At 43.1% G+C, this 20,245-nt stretch overlaps 1 protein-coding gene across 3 annotated transcripts in view; it reads left to right on the top strand.

The window, feature by feature from the left end:
* The window catches only part of LOC142575425 (uncharacterized), a 44,062-nt gene extending 25,342 nt beyond the window's left edge, over positions 1 to 18,720 (top strand). Inside the window, exons 6-8 of one of the 3 annotated variants that reach the window (XR_012826643.1) lie at positions 6,726 to 6,778; positions 8,880 to 18,456; positions 18,529 to 18,720. Coding sequence is in view for 2 of the 3 variants with exons in the window: in XM_075684790.1 (XP_075540905.1) it covers positions 6,726 to 6,778; positions 8,880 to 9,116 (290 nt within the window). In the remaining variant the exon portion in view is untranslated. Of the gene's footprint in view, positions 1 to 6,725; positions 6,779 to 8,879 lie in introns of all 3 variants that reach the window. The other 2 variants (XM_075684790.1, XM_075684791.1) reach the window with 2 other exon arrangements.
* Positions 18,721 to 20,245: the final 1,525 nt, after the last annotated feature.

The raw sequence follows: 20,245 nt of genomic DNA, 5'->3' as shown, positions 1-20,245 counted from the left end.
CTTACTAAACTTTATTACTCTGTGCCTAAGGGTCACTCGATTTCAAGAGAAGGCATGAGAGCAGAAAAATGCGCAATTTCACTCTCTGTACAGCACCTTGCTTCTCTCATCTCCGAATTTCCCTGAAATAGGCAATTTCACGGACCAGTCTCGCTATTTTGTATTTTCGAGGCTGTTGTGGCACTGAGCCACATCAAAATACCGTGAACCGAACTTGCAGGATGATGAGGCCACACTTGCCAAAGTGTTAACACAGCCACTGGTAGCATGTGCACCAAGCAACCAGGTGCGCGTTTCCTCCGACGGAAAAAGAGGTGACCGCCAACATTTGAATCTGCACGCTAGAGGAACAGTCAGTGCTGATGTTGCGGGTGGAAACTTGAGGTTGCCCTGTCCGTAAGCTAATACTCTGCAGCACTCGGAAACAATACCTTCAAAAAAGTCAATATTAAAAGAATACTGCATTGCAGATGCCAATTGTGCATTATTGGATAAATTTAGCAGACCGTGTACCATGATCCATGCCCACCAGCATCCTAAAACGTGCTTTTCTCATTTACAGACTTCAAAAAATTGGACAATTTCTTTTAGACTTTCTTTGAGCCACGCAGCAAGAGGTGTTCTTCAAGCGCAATAATATCTGCATGAGGTTAACTTACGGCAGTGGTGCCCGCACAGATGAAACTCCAAATGTTGTCAACGCTATGGAGAACATCCACGAATGCAGACACAGGCATGGCAGTACAGTAAAACCTCGTTAAACCGTACCCGCTTAAACAGTAGTTTCGTTTCAAAAGTAGTAAAGTCAAATCCCCGACTCAGCGGCAATTGAACATAATATGTTTTGTATCCGCATAAACCGTACCAGCTTATTGCGTACGCATCGGTTAAAACGTAGCATTTCCACTTTTCGTCGCGCAAACACGGCGGTGCGTCATCTCCATCGGGCGACCCGGCAGAACAACAAGCCTCACAGGTCGGAACAGCAGCCTCCAAGCGCCCTATGCGTTTGCGCCTGAAGCCATATCAACATCAACATCATTTCGACTTCGTGCAAGCGAGGACTCGCGTCATGCCGAATCTCGCATAAAAAAGATGCTGGGTTCTCAGCATAGAAGAAAAATTAGACATCGTCTGTGCTATTGAACGTGACACGAAGTAGGCGCTGGCATGCGACGGGGATCTGCTGTTGACTACAGTGTGTGGCATTTGGAATGCGAAGGAGTTGCTCAGCAGCGCTGCTGCGACGGCGAAGAGATGTCAGCCACAAGGTTCGACTTTTCGCCATCGTTGCCTCTGTTGTTGCTGAAGTGTCGACTAGCGACAGTGATGAGGACGACACGGAAAGCGACAGCACGCCGATTCAGGCCCAACAGTGGCAGAAGCTGCGCATTAAGTCAGCCTCATGAATGCAATTGTCGCGACGAGAACAGGGCACGATAACGTAACTATTCCAAACGAAAAGTATTCCGAACTCCAGTATCCGGCAATGAAAAAGGCTCCCCGGGACTTCTGCAGCACTACTGCGCGCTTGCACGGAGAATACGTCACGCCAACGAGGAATCCTTCTATGCGAGTGTTTGCCGAGAAGAGGGTGCTGGCTGGAAAGGTGGCTCGTAGCTTCGGTTAGTTTGAGGCCGCCATCATTGAAGTTAGGCCGCTGCGGCATCAAACGAAAATAACACTTTTGTTGAACAAAGTGAATAAATGCTGCATGTTTCTTCCCCTTTCATTGCACTCTCTCTGAGTTCCATTTTCGACAGGTAAGTGGGCGATCTCATGCTAATTCGGTTAAATAGTACGACCGTGTACTAGTACATACTTTTTCCGAGCTCCAGCCAACTACGGTTTAACGAGGTTTGACTATATATCTGGCGTTTTTCTTCTCCTAGGTGGTAGCCCGCAGTGTCACCATGATATTGTTGCGGGGAGATCTGAAAAAAAGTTTTATCTACAATATTTATCCAGTGCGCACGAGTGGCATCACAACAACAAAGATGACAGGCCAGGGCACATCTCGTCCTTTTATCTGCTATGCAACGTCTCAGTGGGTATGCGCCAGCGTTTGTAAATGAAATGAAACGTCTTCTTCGTCCGCATGATAAGTGGCTCGTAACATTACCCTCCAGTGGCGAAAGCATCGACTCGGTGCAGTCAAAATATGATACAGAAGAGGTTCACTGCACACAGGGTTAAGCAGTGTCTGAGACATGATAGGGCTTCACGTGGACGACGTGCACAATGTCGGCGCAAGGTTGAGCCAGTGGGGACGAAGACAGTGAAGCGATTTCATAAGTTGCGTTGGTGACTTGGCGGGACATTCGATATGGGCTGGTGGACGGGAATAGCAGCTTTTCAGAAAGGGTGACACGGTGCTCTGGGGACCAGAGGAGGACAAGGGACCCAAGGGCAAAGTGGGTATTCCTGTGATGGCTATTGTACTGAGATTACTGGTGGACCTGGGATTCGCTGAAGCGAGTGTGGATAACTTGACCTGCATGGTCAGCACAAGCAATGGCCTCTCGAGCATACCTGGTAGAGGGACACACAGAAGGCACCAATGTGTCCGTGGGCAATGTAAGATTTCAGCCGAATAAGAGAAAGAAAGGCGAATAACCATCGGTGTCATGTCTTGACCTGTTATGTGGGAATGTCAGGAACGGCAATGCAGTGCCCAATCCTGGTGATCAGCAGACACATACATTGCCAGCATGTTGGTAATTGTTTGCTTCAGTTGTTCCGTCAGACTATTTGTCTGTGGATGGTACACCGTGGTCAGCTTGCGTTGTGTCGAGCAAGACCATAGAATGTCCTCGATCACCTTCAAAAGAAACAGTCTGCCCTGGTCGGTTAGGAGTTGCCGAGGTGCCCCATACTGGAGAATGACATTGTGGAGTAAGAAGTCTGCAACATCGGTCGCGCAGCTGGTGGATAGAGCATAGGTGATCCCGAATCGCATCACATAGCCTTTAGCGACGACAATTAATTGGCTCATATGAAACATCGAGGGGCAGGCAATGGTCAGCAGGCGGGAGTAGTGGCATTTTCCAGCACTGACAAAGGTCACAAGAGGCCACGTAATGACGCACCGAGCGGGACATGCCCGGCCAGTATAACCAATGGCGTGTGCGATCATATGTGTGCGAAATGCCGAGGTGCCTGCTGTTGGCACATCATGAAGCTGGGACCGAACATTTCAGTGGAGGTGTGTTGGGATCACAAATAAGAGGTCAGGGCCATCAGAAAGCAAACTGCGGCAATGTAAAATGTCATCGTGCACCATAAAGAGGTGGAGAGAGGCATCAGGAGCCTGGAAGTTGGGACGATCGATAATCGTACGTAGGACCGGGTCAGAGCAATGTTCAGCAGTATTGTTAAAGAATTCAGAGATGGACATACCAGGACCTACCATCAAAAGGGTCATTAAGCATAATGCAGTCATATCTCGATGTAACGAATCACGCTGGACCGCAGAAAATCATTTGTTATTTTGAAATATCGTTGTAATGAAAAACTTGCAGTTAGAAGCCAGTGGACAAACCTAGGAATGAAAATGACTTACCTTGGAAGTAGATGTGTGTGTGCAGACAAGCGTACTCTCAAATAAAAATGTTTCACTCACTTCAAAGCTGCGTTATTGAAGAAATCAGTGATTTTCCTCTGGTGCGTGCAATACGCACGACTGATTAGGAATGCGTCTACATCTTCCACTTTGCGCAGTACCTCATCGAATACGTAACTGCACCAAGCGGTAAAAGTGCGGCCTTTGTTCATGTGCACTAAAACATCAATTTTCGACACGATCTCACCTTCTGTGTTTGGTGACCTACAGTCGTCTTCCTTCGGGTCGTCATTGTCACTGGAGACGTCGCGAACGCAGTTAGCAATCTCTTCGGTTGTCAGGTCTGCCGCCGTTAGTGCTGCGCTGTCGCTTTCCACGTAGTCATTGAAGGAAGAGACAGCGGACAGCAGTTCCACAATCTCGGTCCATAGGTCTCCTGGGTTGTCTGTCACCTCCAGGTCGTCTTCAAGCTGCACAGGCGCTTTGACAGGCCCGGCTTTTCGCCAGCAGTTGCTAATGGTGGTCGTCCTCAAGTTCCACCAAGCACCTGTGAGCATTTCCGCTGCTTGAAGAATATGGATTTGGAATATGGAATATGGAGCTTTAGGTGGAGATTGATAATAAACCGCTTCTCTAGGTGCGTACAAAATTCTGCTTTCACCCTCTTAATGCCCTGGTGTACGGGCTGCAGCAAGGACGTGTTGTTTGGCAGCAGAAACTCCTAGCCAACGTGTGTCAAGCAAACTGTTACATTCACAATGTGAGTAGAGCAGTTGTCAACAACCAGTAGAATTCGTCAGTCATCCCTCCTCATTTGGTCGTTGAGTTTGATGAGCCACTCAGAAAAGCGTTCTCTGGTCATCCAGGCTCATTTGTTGGCGCGGTAGTCGTATGGTAACGACATGACGTTTTTCATGTAGCAAGGCTTCGCGTACTTGCCCTATATACCTTTGCGTTCCACTATATATGAATTTACTACGTAAATCATACTTTGCAATGCCTATAAGGACTTTGCAAAGGTCCTACTGAAAGTAGGACGTTGAAATTCTTACTCTTGAAATACTCTTGAAATATCATAGTTTTCTTAAATATTTGTTTTAAAGACTTGACAACCTGAATAAAAGATTTGCTTGCTGCAATTGATAGATTTTACCTTTTTATTTGAAATGCAACAAATCTAATTAAATTTGGTGCAATGATTGCCAGAAAAACTATTTCACCATTATGATGTACAGTTAAACCTCGATATAATGAGCTTCAATATAACAAAATTCTCAATACAACATAGTATTTAACTTTTATTAACCCCTTGTTCATAGAACACCATGTATTTTGAACTTCAATATAACAAAGTGTGTTTGTTGCGATTTCAATATAACGAAATTACTGCCGCCACAAAGGAATGCCGAGACAGTAACTGGAAACTTCCGTGGATGCAAATGGTCAAATTATTGAATTACAAGCGACTGCTTGCCAAACACACCTCTCAAATCGTGCACTGCACAACAAGAGCAGCTGCCGAAGTGGAGCCGCGTCATGCTCCATACAAAGTCCAAGTGCGATGATATCCCATCGCACCCCGGGCACTTTGTGCTTTAGGTGCGAGTGTAAGTGTGCGAGGGTGAGACAAGGAAGATGGTGGCTTACCAAGTGCCGCCTTCCCACGCGAGCAAAGGGAAGAAAGGGGAGGCCAACGAGCTTGCGGTAACGCGATCAAGCGCACGCGAAGGTGGCGGAGTGGTGGGTAAGTTGGCGCTAACCTCGATTCCTGGTGTACGTCTCAGTTGTGGCTACGCATGGCTCTAAGCGTGGCTGAGCACATACGCAGCCACGCACCCTGCTTTAGAGACAATCTGCCGCGTGTGCAAAGAGGGGGCATGCCAAGATGGCGTGGCAGCATGTAAGCTGTCCTCCCGCACATATAGTATTAGAGGTTGCGTAATCTTGGTTGCTAATCGTAATAAGCAAGAGACAGACGAAGCATTCGCTCTCTGCTGTTGGCACTTTTCATGATAGCGTCGTCCCAGTGTGGGTGATGCTCGCGGGGCGGAGTGTACGCAAAGGTGTGGCTGGCTTCGCTTAATTCGTACTGCTGATGTGAAGATATCGTCGATGTGGCATGAAACTATAATTCATCGTCAACTTACAAATTCATCAAAATTGAACTGTTTCCTCATTCAAATTTACTTTTTTCGGTTGCCCGATAATTCGGATTATTCCGTGACCCTTTTCTGTGTGAGAAGAATCGGTCGGCAGCTGTACTTATTTGCATAAAAGATTGAATTTCAATACAACAAAATTTTTATATAACAAAGCAAATTGCCATTTTACCGACTTCGTTATATCGAGGTTTAACTGTAACTATAGTTGGCACAAAAACTGTATTGTCAGTGTTCTCATTTTTGTGCTCATGAGACCCTTTCTGCACCAGTTCTGGCTTTAAGATTAAGTTTATTTTATGTGTTTATTTCATGCAATTTAAAGCTCCTCATGTGGACCATTATATTGAGGTCTAAACTCACTCTGCTGGCGTTATTTTGGTCGTGTTTGAAAATCAATGTTTACAGATCCCCTCCCCTGCCCCCCTTTTGTTTACAAGCGATTTTGAATTGCACACAGAAGCAACAAAAAGCAGTGACAAAAATGACGTGCAGTGCATTTTTGTCACACATTTATCGGTATGTATTCGTAAGAGTATAATGACATCCCGAACACTGCCAATGTAGTCTCTATGTATTGTATTTCTTTTCTCGTTTGCTGTTTCATTTCCCTTTCCAAAATTTCTGCCTAATTACTGTTGAATGAGCTGACTTCTTCATTCTGCATCAAAGCATATTGCCCACCGCACAGTGTAGGTTACACTACTGTTCGGTCAAAATGGTGGTGTATGCAGCACATGGACAGTGTGCGTGTGTCGCAGCATTTACAGCAAAAAAGAAGGAAAGGAGCTTGCCTGTGGCATCATCAAATGGATAAATGCAGTTCGCAATATTGGTATTGGAAAATATAAGCACCTCTAATTAGGGATTTCAGGAGGAGACGAAGTAACATTAACTTTACCAGACATCTCACAAGTCAATGCCGCAAACTCCGTAATGTAGTCGGTTGGAGCAGGGAACCAGCTATACTGTTAAAATGGATTTCCATGATCTCTTCTCCGCAGGAACTGAATTTTGCTATGTTCGACCTTACAAGGTGCAAGGAAAACGCTTCATGGTAAAAACGTCAACGCCATTACTGTGTCGCGACGAAAATTAACACCTGTAACATGCATTGCATGTATTTACTTTGTGATTGTGACGTCCCCTACAGCGACTTTCTTTTTTCGTGCTGTCAATGTTGCAGTGAGTTATTCTCACTGTTGCGTCGAAGGGCTTTAGTGAAGCTCTTTTATATATGTACGGACGTGCTGATGGGAATTTAACCCTTGACCTCAGGTTCAGCAGCAGAGCTGCTGTGGCAAAGACTTGTGATTGTCCTATTCAGTTTCACTTAAGGGGACACTGCACAGAAACATTTAATCAGCTTAAATTCATAATGTATACACATTCAAAACTCTGATCATTCCACACCAAATGCACGAAGGGGAAACTTGAAGCTCCCAATGTTATTCTTTTTTTTTTAATTTTCAGAATTTTGTAGGTTTAATAACTTGCATGCCCAAGACATAGTGTGTGGAGAAAGATGTACTGCCTGGCCGAGCACCCTTTGAATTCTCTTCTCAAAATCAGAACATGATGTATAAGAAAACAAAAATTCCCAAAATGGAAGCTTAATTCTAAGAAAGTGGCAGTGCCAAGGTGTACATTGCAGCGACGATGCACCACTATTCAACTGTACAATATAGTGTAGAGACCTGTCTTTAAAAAAATTTTCTCAACTGAAACACAGTTTACTTCAATAAAGTTTTGTAAAACAAATTGTTAACTGACCTTCTGTGAAATACTTCACCTTTCATATATTTCAAATGGACCGCCATTTCCCGATGCTAATAATGCCTTTCGGCACTTTTCGCGTTCGTGAGTGGCCGGGCTAGACGCTGCGCCCGGTGCGGAGCGTCTCTCGACGACTCACAAATATGAAACGCACGAAAGGCATTTGCGTCAGAAAAAGGCATCGCTGCAAAATCGTTGCCCTACAAAATTCTGACAATTCTTAAAAAAAAAAAAAAGAAGAAAAAAAATCTGGAGAGCATCATGTTTCCGGGTGGTGCATATCGGTCGGCACACTCACTCGCGAGTACACTGATTCATACTTGCTTCCGGACTCACTTCACAGGTGTGATACTGAGTGTCAGTGTGTGTCTGAGAGTGTGAGTTTATGTGAGTTTTAACGGGAGTGCGTGCCAGTGAATTCGAGCAGATGTGAGTATGAAATGGAGCGAGCACCAACTAACATGAATACAAAGGTTAGAATAAACAATGGTGACTATCAATGAGTGAGTGTCTGTGAGTGGGTGTAGACGAGAGTGTACATGTGAATGAATGGTGGTAAATGTGAATGGGCGGTGGTAAGTGTGAATGGAAGCAACTATGAACTTAGTGACAGTTGGCTAGTACGAGTGGAAAGGCATAGGAACTGGAGTGGGTGCATAGCCTGCGTAAGTATTAGTGAATGAGTGTGTGATGACCTGTGCTCGTGTGCTTGGCTTGGAATGACCCCATTATAATCAGTTTTTACACTAATAGGTTAGTTATTAAAAAAAGAAAAACAAAGGTCAGGTTTTTTTTTTATTTTTGGTATGTCACTGTGACATCACAGGTTTGAGAGTTTTCTTGTACATGGGCTGTTGTGGCCCAGTAATAGTTCTTGCTAAGTGCAGCCTTGGTTTCTTTAAGAATACACTCTTGTCTGTCTTTATTGATACGAAGTTTGCTGGGCTCGAGCAGATGCCGTCTAAATTCACGACGCCATGGTGAGCTGTTGTAAAAACTTAGTATGGCATCACTACCCGTTTATTGTATTTTCTGGCTCACCAAACCTCCTCTCACAGTAAGAGTGGATTGTTTTTTTTTGTATTGCAGAAGGGTAATTTACTGATACAGCTCAAATTACTGCTGTCTTCAGTGTCCCTTTAATAGAAATTGACTGCAGTAGGCCTTAACAGTGTGGGCTGTTTGGTTCATACTTTATACGATTTGTATCAATCTAACAAAGACGACACCACAGCAAAGCATACAGGACAAGCACATCCCGTTTCTTTTCACACATGTCTAGCCTCCTTCTCTGTGGTGTCGTCTTCGTTAGCACAATGTAAATTTCAGTGCAGGAGGTCTGTGTAGCATGCATTGAAATGCTGTGCCTCTTCCCTTTGCAGGGACCTGCTAAATCTGTGGGCAATAGGTCCCTCGGCAACAGGAGTGACTGCAGGTTCTCAACATCATCACCTCGACACTCAACCAGCAGGGTCTTTCTTGGAAGTTGGTGCCTCTGTCCATACTGTTATAAATACTACAGTCGCATTGCTACTAGACAGCTTGGTTGTGTCATGTGTCTACAGCGACAGAATCCGTGCTCATACACCCATTCGCATTTGGACACACATTGGCGATGAACGCCACCTGTTGGTTCTTTAGTGACAGCCACTGCTGACAGTCCCACGGCCCTGTCACGGAGCACTGCAGTAGTCATGTGTAAAGAAAGCATGGATAATAATCATAAACTCACACCCATGAGCATGTCTGTGGCTTCCCCTTCTTGTTTTTAAAAATTTATTCTATTGTGATCTCCTTGTTGTCTCTTACTTCAAGCAAAGAGAGACTGCACCATTTCTTTTGCTAAGGTATCTATGAGCAGCCATCACTGAGGTGAAAGCATTCAGCATGAGTGTCAGTTGTGGAAGAGGCCTTTAGAGCTGGGGGGCTGAAGGGGCATCTTTACTGTGAGTTGTTCTTGCAGTTTCTGCTGGCTGGCGAGAAGCAGTTGCGTGTCAGCACTTTGCTTGCTTGGGATCAGTGGGTCATGTTTTGCCCAAAGATAATTGCCTGTCTGGGATAATGAATTCATATATTGATTGCAAATGTGGTTTTTGTGCCAGCATTATTCGTGAGATTTTGGGGTTTTTGAGCACTTGAAACTGGTTGACAACATTTTGCCATACATATTTTCATCATTAGGATTGGTTGGTGAGGAGGCTTTGTAAGAGAATCTTTCACTTTTTTTTTTTAATGTAATGAGTGCAAACATTCTTTGAACCATTCAATCAATTTAGTATACCAAAGCCTTGCTTATCGTCTATACATAGGCCATCGCATTTGTCCAGTGTTGTTTGTGGGCATTCCTACTCGTAGCGTTCTAAGTGCAGCATCATTCTGTGGATTTGCTTGTTGGGAGCAGCGTTATTGGTTTGTCATAATAAAAAAGGGATTAATGATCACAGTGCTTTCTGGTTGTTATATAAGCATCATGTCTTTTTCTCTCTGCACTCTACTCTGCAGGGAGCTTATTTTTGTATGAGTGTGGATGAGATTGTGTGGATGTTTATCTCCGAGTGAACCATAAGATTCAATGTTTCCTTTTGTTTATTCCTGATGTTCATCATTTTTTATGCTGGCATTACATCGGGGAATGTTATTGCATGTCGACATATGTGCAGGAATTGTTGCTTCTAATGCAGGTTTGTTAACTGTGTTAGGCTAGAATGGCTTGTTTCGTTGATAGCTCAGCTTTCTGTTTTTATGGGTCAATTTCAATCTGATCAGCGTGCGTATGCATGGTGTAGTCTTATGCATAGCCTGCTGGGTTGAATTGCAGCAGCACTATATGTTCACATAGCTGTTGATCTGATGTAGAGCTGTTTGTCTAGTTCCTGGCCCATTATCTTCACTGCAGCTGCGTCTTCTGGTCATATTTTAGCATGGCACGACGGTGTTGATTGTGTTGCGGTGCAACATGTTTTAAGGCATTATTGCTATTATTATTTTTAACCTTTTCAACTCGTGAAGTGCAAAGTTGTGGTGTTCCATCATGTATACTCTCTCCCCTATTTGAGAGGCGTTGATTGCCAGAGCTTTTATGGGTAATTTTTTTCTTCGTGTGTGGTTTGGGTTTTGCTGTTCTGTGATAAGTGCAGTGACGAGCTTGTATACAGCAAACGGGGCTTTTTAGCTCTTCAATTTCTGCAGAATATCTGTATGAACGCCTTTGCTATTTGCCGGTGCTCTGGGAGACTTGTACTGCTGTCTCGTGTGGCACGCTGGATTAGGCTGGCAGGAAAGTATTTAGCAGGCTGCTGTATTCCACAAATATATAAGCCTCTACCTGCTTGACAAATTTGCTCTTCAGCCATATGGCAGTTCTATAGAAATGCATTGTCTAAAGAATGCACAAGAAATTGCATATACATCTTGTTGAGAGTAGCTGCCTGTATCTTTACAATGCGTGCTTAGTGGCACCAAAACTGAGGGATCACATGAACTTCTCAAGTGGAAGTTACAGTACCGGCTGTTTCAGGAAAGGCTTTGTCATTACTGAACACTGCGGAGCAGAGATTAACTTTATCAGCACTAATGTGTTTTAGGTGACGAGTGTGGGGGCTTACGCGGCAATCAATGATGGGTCACTTAAATTTAAATGTTATTGAGTCAACTCTAGCGGCCATGTGTACAGGGCATGTCGTTATTGCAAAATTAGGGCCAGCCAGTTTACAAAGCATGTTTATTTGTAAGGAGTATTATGACTAGAAATAGATTTAAAAGAAATGATGGTGACCAGCCAAATCTCAATATTTACTTGGCTAAATCTGTTAATTCGTTAAATCAGTGTTCGTTAATTAGAGGTTCGATGTTTCTCTACAGGCCTGTTGTTTGTGACAACTGCCTGCACAGAACTAAGAATCTAGTGTATTGCATTATACAGAGAAAAAGTAATAACTTAATCATTTGAAAACTACAAACCATAGCAGGATGCGGTTTTTCACATAAATACACAGGAAAACATAGGAATTCTGTTCCGTAAAAAATGTTATAGCCAGAGTAGTTACAGTTGAGAGTTCCTAGTGGTCCTTGAAACTGCCATTTTCAAGGCCTTGAATGCCCTTAATGTAAGTTTACAGAGCATAAAAATCCTTGAATATTGCTTTTTTTCTAGGTTTGTGGAGTTTTATTTGTGTACTTGACCATGGAGGCTCTTGCAAGCCCAGAGTCTAGGGAACTTGATTTCATTTTTGTGGTGGAAGCCATCTTGTTTGGGGTGGCTAGTGATGGTTAACCCTTTCAGACACCACTTTATCTCATTGACCGAAAACTTGCTTTCACCACACCTCCTGCATCTTCGGAGTTATAGAAAGTATACAGCTACAGAAAAGATTAAGAATTGTCAATTGTTTATTGAGTTGTGTCATGTTTACAGAATTCCGACTCCATGCGAAAACTCGCTACAGGAACATCAAATATGAGAACATAAAATATTTCTTCTGTTGAAGAGCACTTATCCAGGCAATTAAAAATTGTGCCTGGCGCATGGCATTCTGAAAAACAATGAAAGAAGTGAACCCGCTACATACAGCATACTGACAACGAGTAAAAATACCCAACCATCTAGGTTCCCACTCATATTGCTAAAACATTCTGCACGTTATTCAAAATTCAGCTCAGTGTTTCAAGACGTATGCAACACATTTTATGTGCGTTCCAAAGGACCAGAATAAGGTTTTACCATGCCATACCATACTTTCATCAGTGCTTTTGCTTTTGATGCACTATCTTGCTGTACACAATTGTTTACACAACGTCTGAAAGGGTTAATGTGAAAAAGGCTTAGCGAGTACCTTTTCTTTCATTTCTTGCGTAATAAAAAAAAGCTTGCTCTTTGTTTAAGGCAGGCTTTTGTTTTCAAGGTGTTTGGTATCACAGTGCTTTTATACTTGAAATTGCTTTGCAATAGCCTCAGTATTCCTTGATAACCCCTAAATGATTTTCCAAAGAGGCTTCTACAGACCTAGTTACATTTGTAACAATGGGTTACGCTTCAGTTTGGTCAACAGCATCACCGTTTGGTGGCAAGTGCAGCTCATGACTACTGATTTTTTTTGTTCCGAGAAACAAAATACATTTTTCTTTGTGAAACTGCAGCTTGCTAGGGTCTGTATGTATGGCCAACACGATGCTCAAATTATTAAATTTTTTCTTTCTTGTTTCACTGTATATATCTGAGCAAATGAGCCCCGCTTGCCTTACAAGCTCAAGAGTGAGTAAAGATGCTTGTTATGTGATATGAACAGGGGTTATGTTGTGCATGAAGAGCTTATGGGGGGGAGCTGCAGGTGTATGGCAGCCGGTCTTGCTTGCTGCTGGTCTCAGTTGCTGGAACTGTGTGCCGTGTTTCTGCAGACGCGTGTATTAAGATTGTAAGAATAGTGCTGTATGCACATTGTCCTTAGCATGCCGTTTTTTGCCTGTGTACTTTACTATGTGTGTTATTACTCATAGGGCGAGATGGATCTCTTGATACCTGCATCTATTTGCGATGCATTTTTGTCATGTTAGCAGTAAAATAGTGTGTACGTGAGTGAGTGGGCAAGTGTTCATATAATGTGTGAAACTGTGAGGATAAGGACTGTGTGTGTGTTAGTTCTCATTTGCTGGTGTTGTTGGGAGATTCATTTTGCACCTACTGGGTAAGAAGTGTAAAACAAAAGCTGAAGGCAATTTGGTGCTTCGGTACACTACTTTTGGCTAGTTGCCATGCTCTATTACTTGCCTTTGTGGTTCAGTGCTAGCAAATTTACCAACCGAAACTGACTGAATGATTTCTTCTTTTTTACTTTGTCATAGAAACCACTAGTTTCAACTCTTAAGCTATCAAAAGGTGTGTAAGTATAGTTATAAGTCTGACTTAAAAAAGAAAATACTTTTTGAAATTCATTGTCTGTCAAGAATCAAGGAATAACATGCAACATCCATTGCCACTTTGCGGAGCTCCAAGAAAACTTTTGGTAACCACCTTTATTTGAAGTTCTGATTACTAGAATCGTTTTCTCTAGCAGTAATTAAGCTGGCACTTCTTTCCACTTCAGACGTGCTGTACTTTCATAGGAAGAGACACCTCACCAGAAGTAGAGATGTAGCTTGCACTGTTACATTGGCTTTCAGAGCTAAGGTCTAACGAAGTAAAGCAGTCGCAATAATGGCAGAGTGACCCAACTGGGCATGTGAAGAGCATTGCAGTTAGTCAACAAAATGTTGCTACTCCTTGAACCATAAGGTTGTAGCCTAGTCTTGCACTGTGCTTTTGATAGACTAATCTCACAGTGGAGTTGCACTGTCCCACTGCTGCTGCGAAGAATGCCGGTAGCGAAAGCCTTCAGCAGATGGGACAGCAACTGTCTTTCGGTATGTGTTCTTACTGGCTTGCCAAGTGCCCACTCACTGTGAGGCTGACATATTTGGTAATCATAATTCCTAAGTGTATTTCAGTCTAGCCTGTCGAGTTTCTCTTTAGTGTCTTCCCAAAGAGATAAGGACAAGGCTTCTTATCGTTCTGCATCCCTCCATCTCCTTCCTGTGGCCAGCCAATTGGACACCATCATGGTTAACCTTCATGCCTTTCCTTCTCTCCCTCTTGGGTAGTAATCTCAGTTGTTCACTGAGATGCAATCACTTTCGTGAAATTTCGAATTTTGTGTGGCTTGCATTGGTAATGTTGGCGTTCAGGACGGACAGCATTGCACAGTGGCTAGCAAAAGCTGTCTTAGCACAAGACTAAGAATGCTGCCGCTAATAGAAGCAATGTGCAAAAATGATGGTGTCCTTGAAAGTTAGCAACTGAGAATACTGGCCCAGAATTTCACAGCTGGAGCATGGTTGAGAGGACTTGCTTACACAAAAATAATCTCCCTCTCTTTCTTTGAAACAGAGAAAATTTTAATGAGTATATTATTGTGACACAGCTGATCCAACATTCCAGTCAAGGTTGCCTTTAGTTTAAGTACAGCAGAAATGTGGAGATGACTACTGCTGTCATAGCATAAGCCAAGCAGGTATATGCCCTTTAAGCCTGATGAGATTGGTCTATGACTGGCTCTTACTTTTTAAGCCTCCTTTGTATTTTGAATAAAAACGAAAGAAAGCAATGCTTTGAAGAGAAGGGTTGTTGCATTGTAGTGAGTCATTGTAACTCTTGCATCATCTTTGATGCAGCTGTAAAGTGAAAAAAATTTTTACATACTAATAAGTTGTCTTGATGCAGGTCAATGCTCTGTGCATACATTGAAAGAGCTGGATGTGCAGTCAACAAAAATTTTATCTTCCCGTACAACGTCATGTACAGCACTTTGGCATGACTTGGAGAGTCATTGTAAAGCCCTTTTTGAGCACACAAGGTCCTAAATGAAAAGTTTGTTCAGTGAGGGAATTTTATTATGGAACTGTACAGTATTTCATGTATTGGTGCAGTCTGCTTTCATTGAATAAGATGCTATCAAGATAGAGATAAATACTCTACGTGCATCACACGGTGACTGTCCTTCAAAGAAAGGCAGTCCAATTTGTTCCAAAGCGACAAGTTGGCTCCCATACTTTTTTGTTTGGGTCGACTGCCTTGCTGGTGTTTGCAGACAATCAGGCCGACATAAATTCGCTTCCATTTTGGTATACCATGCTGTACTTCTTAAAAGGTGTACTTTTGAATATAGGGTGAGTGGATTGGTGGAAGCAGCGGCAGTTGGTCGCATTTGTATTTCCCCCGCTGCTACAGATCTCGTGTGTACAAGTACCTTAGATGAATGTAAGAGTTGATAATATTACAGAGACATTTGTAGTTTTGAGAAATGGGAAAATGGAATCCATTAAGGTGCACACAGGCACTGCGGGACTAATGCTTTTCACTAAAAGCATCACTGTCAATTTTGGGAGCATCTTCAATCAGCACTGTGCCATTTCAGCCCACCAGAACTCGACAAAATCACTCATTGTAGGCTGTTGAATGAGAATGGACCTTTTGTGGTTCGAGTTCTGGTTTTTAGATTTATGTACAATTAGTAAGTGCAGGAAAATGATAACTTCATTAGTCTCTCGCCGAGCACTCCTCAACATAGTGTTCGGGCATTGTTGCCGCTCATAAGAGCATGCGTATAAGATATGTTGTGTAATACCACGAAGTCTTGTTCTGACAAAAAAAGAAATTGTAAGTGAATGCAATTCATTGTGCAAGCATCTTCTGTAAGCTTGAAAAAAAATCCTATAAACTGCATTTCTAGGTTAGCAGGTGAAATTGAGCGCTGTGTGTTGAAGTCCAAGTTTCAAGTTCAGATTGTGGTTTTATGGGGGGTTTTCATGAAGGGTGGTACATGTATACCTGTACAAGTAAAACTAAGCCTCATGTATTGCAAGTTGAGACAAGCCACTTTTGTCTGTTGTGGATTGTTTGTGTCATTGCTCTGTGAGTCAGCCATTTTGTGAGATTTTGAAGCATTTCATGGCCAACATACCAATGTTAGCCTACTATATTTAGCGTATTTCATGTGCTCTGCTTGGGAGGATTTGGATAGGGCAGACATTTAAAGAAGGTACTGACATGGACTTGTGAAGCGTTGCTGGTGCTTGCGAAATTGGCAAGAAGGTCAACACCATTCTATTGGTTATTACATGGCTGAGCCTTGCCCGGCTGCTAAGCATTGCACATCATGGGAACTTTGAACATGTTATTGTTACTGAAGACAGTACAGTTGTTTTGTGGAAGGTGCGCTGATATCTGGATGGATAATATGTAACGATTCCTTTGGCTTTATTCTATTGCTTGTCCACTGCTCACCACTGGTGAAGCCTGCTAATAAGTGTGGGTTTCAGCTATATGGTAACCTGTTTTAACTGATGAACAGCGTAAGTGAAAGATGCAGGACAAAAAGGAGGTGGCGTATGTCATATGTTCTCTTTTTTTTTTTTTTTTTTTGTTCTTCATATTTTGCTTGTGCTGTGAGTCTGTTACTGGTAGTAATGTAGGCATAGCACTATTTGGAAAAGGAAAAGGATTGATATTGGAGTCATTGCAGTATCCTGGCCTAAACAGTAAACGGACATAATATGTTTGTTTTATGCTTCTTCATTGTCCAATATTGCTTTAGGGTTTCTTGATTTTTGAGCCTTGTGGAGGGAAAACAAAAGGAAAGGCACGGAGATTAACCGAATTCTTAGATTTTGTCCATTTGGCTGCTCTTCCCACGGGAAAGGAAGCTGGAATGCAAAAGAAAGAAGCTGCAAGCATTTAGACAGATCTGGTGAGCCTAGTGGAATTGTGTAAACTTCTATAAAGTGTGGGATGATATTGGCTTGTTTCTGTTACTGTGTGTAGTTCACTTTTTGTAGTGGCTATACTGAAAATTTGGTACTTGCGAAGGGGTGGTACTTGGTAGATTCACCCAACTGTGCTGTTGTCGCGGCAGCAGACTAGCTCTGCACCATGCCATGTTTCACATGTCCTTGACTGTGCCTAGATGCACGTTTTGGTTAAGCAGGCATAGGCTATATAGGATATTTAACACAAGAGGACCAGGACCACTATTTCGAGTATATGTGCTGCGGGCCACTTTTCGGTACATCCGAGCGTGTTTGAATAAAAAGCAGGTTACTCTCTGGCTCTTGCAGAAAAGTATTTTTCCAACCCCCTGTCCGGGCAGAATGTGTGCTCGTAGTGCTTTTCTCACTCTGTCAACCCGTCGCAAAGAGTTTTCAAAGTATATCGGCATTGTCAGTGTTCTGCAATCTATATTTAGAGTTTAGTGAAATAGTCCTTGTTCCAGACTTGCCTGATCTTTTAAAGGGGTTCCGACGCCCCTCTTTGACCGACAGCCATAGAGTTTCTCACTATAACACCTAGAGGGTAATCTGGCACCACCGTCTATGGGAGTTTAAGGGGGCACCGTGCCATCATGGGAATGACGGTATATGTGTCTGCGAGGCTCGTGTTGACTGGTGTTCTAAGAGGCTTTGTCTAAAACGTGGCTATGGCTACGCAAATAACGCATTCTCAACGTAAAATCTTCATAAAATGATTCCATTCACGCGTATTACATCTTTACTCACCCACAATGCATGACCAAGTGAAGAAAAGCAAGAACAGACGACCAACTGTTTCAAAGCGAGCGCGAACATTGTCGTCTGTCCTACAACTTTAGCAGCCCGCTGATACTTTTTACGTAACATGTAGTCGTACACACAATAACAAGTTCTCATAGTTAAACAAAACATGTTTTCGCATAATAATAAAGCTAAAACAGCTTTTCACATGCTGTTTTAGTAGAAAGTTAATCGTTGTGGCAGACTGAACGGTATTTGCCAAGCGCGTCTTCAAGGTGTCCTGTCTCTACGAGAACGATGCCAATCCGAAGTCACACTATACCGGCATTCCCATGCATACCACAGCGCAGCAGCGCCAGATTTCCCTCGAGGTAATGTAGTGAGAAACTCTATGCCAACAACCATAGACGCTACTGGAATGGTTGGAGGTAGCATGTGAAAACTCAGCGAAAGAGTTGTCACAAGTTGTTGGATATGGAGTGTCTTTCTGTTGTCATAACATCGTTGGACCTCTGTGAAATCTGGAATGATGGGTCATCCGCCACCTTCCATATTTTGTAATTTCATCTATTTTTCTGCACTGCACATTTCTGCAAATTTCTACCTGTGGCATGTCTTTTCCTCTTCTAGGCTCTTGCAAAGTGATGTTATGTACGATGGGAATGTACGTCGCTGCATTCCTTTTGCACTGAAGGGTAGTATAATACTTGGCTGGGTATTTAAGCTGCATTGAAAGAGTTGCTCGGAGCCCCTTTAGTGTGCTGCTATATAGTGGATGCTGTCAGAATGAGTTGCGGTTTTTAAGTAATATATGACTGGTTTTGGGAAGTGACTGGACGCTTCCATTGCACCTGTCTTGTTTTTATTTTTCTGATCCTGAAGGCTTCACTTCAGCTGCAGTCACTGATCCAGTGTCTCCATGCAGGATTATGATAGATCATACTGCAGCTGAAGTCTGGGCTTCATATGTGTAGCTTTAGAAGTGCTTGCACCGTTCTGTTTGTTAGCACTTATGCGACCACTTTTCTTGAATGCTATGCTGCAATGTTCAGTGTGCTGATGCTGGCCATAGTGCATTTGGTGAAGTGAAGTTGACTCACTGTACTGTTTTCTTTGTTCACAACAATAAAAAAACAAGGAAAGATACTTGGTGCACTTTTGTTATCTATCTGCTAGGATTGGCACACTAGAGTGGAGAGACTGCTAACTGTAAAATTCATGATGTCAAATGCAAGTTTTACAGGAAACATGCATTAGAGGTTAAATGTAAGGAAAAACAATTGGCTGTAGTTGGCTAATTCAGATCTGGAGTATGCAAGTATGCAAGCTGTGTGCGATGGGTTTATTTCATCATGATACATCGTTATGCAAATGTGTGAAGTAGGGAGGAGGTCAAAAATACTTGGGAGGAGATATGTCAGTTTTGGGGGCCTAGCCATAAAAGAAAAAGGGAACACTGAAAATGCTCCTTAAGCACATTACCACACCGTGTGATAAACAAGCAGTATTGTTCAGTTTGTGTGGCCAGAGGCTTCATAAGCGTTATTTAGGGGGAGGGGGGGGGGGAGTAGCTTAAAACACTTGAAGCTGAAAGAAGGGGGGGGGGGGGTTGCCGGAGCCCCTTCGTTCCCGAGGACTGGGGTACCGCGGAGCTCTCTTTTACGCAGAGCCCTGTGAGGAAGCAATGAAGCCACTTCTATGTGATGTGTAGTGGTTCTACATTTTTCATGGCTAACACACTGCAGGCGTCTAGGAAAGAAGACGGTGCATTAAGTTACTGCATAGATTCTTGTGCTTGCTTTAAGTGGGCGACATTCCTTTGTGCAGGGATTAAACGGTTGGCGTAGATATTGGGTCTGCCCTGTGTAAGGATAACGAAAGTTGAAGGTCAGGGAAAAGCGGGCTGTGAGCCCCTCCGCTTCCGAAACTCCTATGTTTGGCTATCATTTTTGCCAGTTGTGGAGAAGAAGTAGGGTAGCTTCACCTGCTGCACAGCTCTCAACTCCGTTGGCTGGTACCACAGAGTTTCCTACAAAAGTTACTATAAGTGTTTCTGGTGCTGCGATTGTTTAGCTACCATAGGAGTGAAGGGCAGTAGATGGATTTGTCTTGTCTTTGAGCTTGTGGCTTCATAAGTTCTTGTGGCATTATTTATCATCCTTTATCTTTCTAAATTTCCAGGCAATTTATCTCTAAACACAGCAAGGCAACAAGTCTCTGCACGCATGCATAATCATTGTGAAGTGCTTCAATTATGACACAATGTGTTGTTTAATATGACCTACTTGTTAAGTTGCAAAGCTGTTTGAAGCCACATGGACATGGTTTAGGCAAGTTTTCCCATGCTGGCAGATGGCTGAGGCACCATACTTGCAGCTATAGTAGACAACAGCACAACAGTTCCTTCCATTTTTGTATGAAAGCATACGTGCTGCCAAACCTGTGTGTGCACTGTGGAAGCACTTTTACCATGGAATGTCTAGCCCGAGGTGTCATGAGAAGGATAAAAATGGTGTCCAAGTAGCCTGACTTGCAAAGTCTGCCTACCTAAGCCTTCCCCAGCTGCCTATGTCGTGTTGCTTTATTCAGTCAACGGCCAAGAAGATTGAATGTTCATTAAGGAGTTGCACTTGCTTGACATTATTGATAGGACTAGTCCAAATGAGGCGAA

Source organism: Dermacentor variabilis, chromosome 3, assembly GCF_050947875.1.
Source record: "Dermacentor variabilis isolate Ectoservices chromosome 3, ASM5094787v1, whole genome shotgun sequence".
Classification (NCBI taxonomy): domain Eukaryota; kingdom Metazoa; phylum Arthropoda; class Arachnida; order Ixodida; family Ixodidae; genus Dermacentor; species Dermacentor variabilis.
This window is presented reverse-complemented; position numbering and strand designations above follow the sequence as displayed.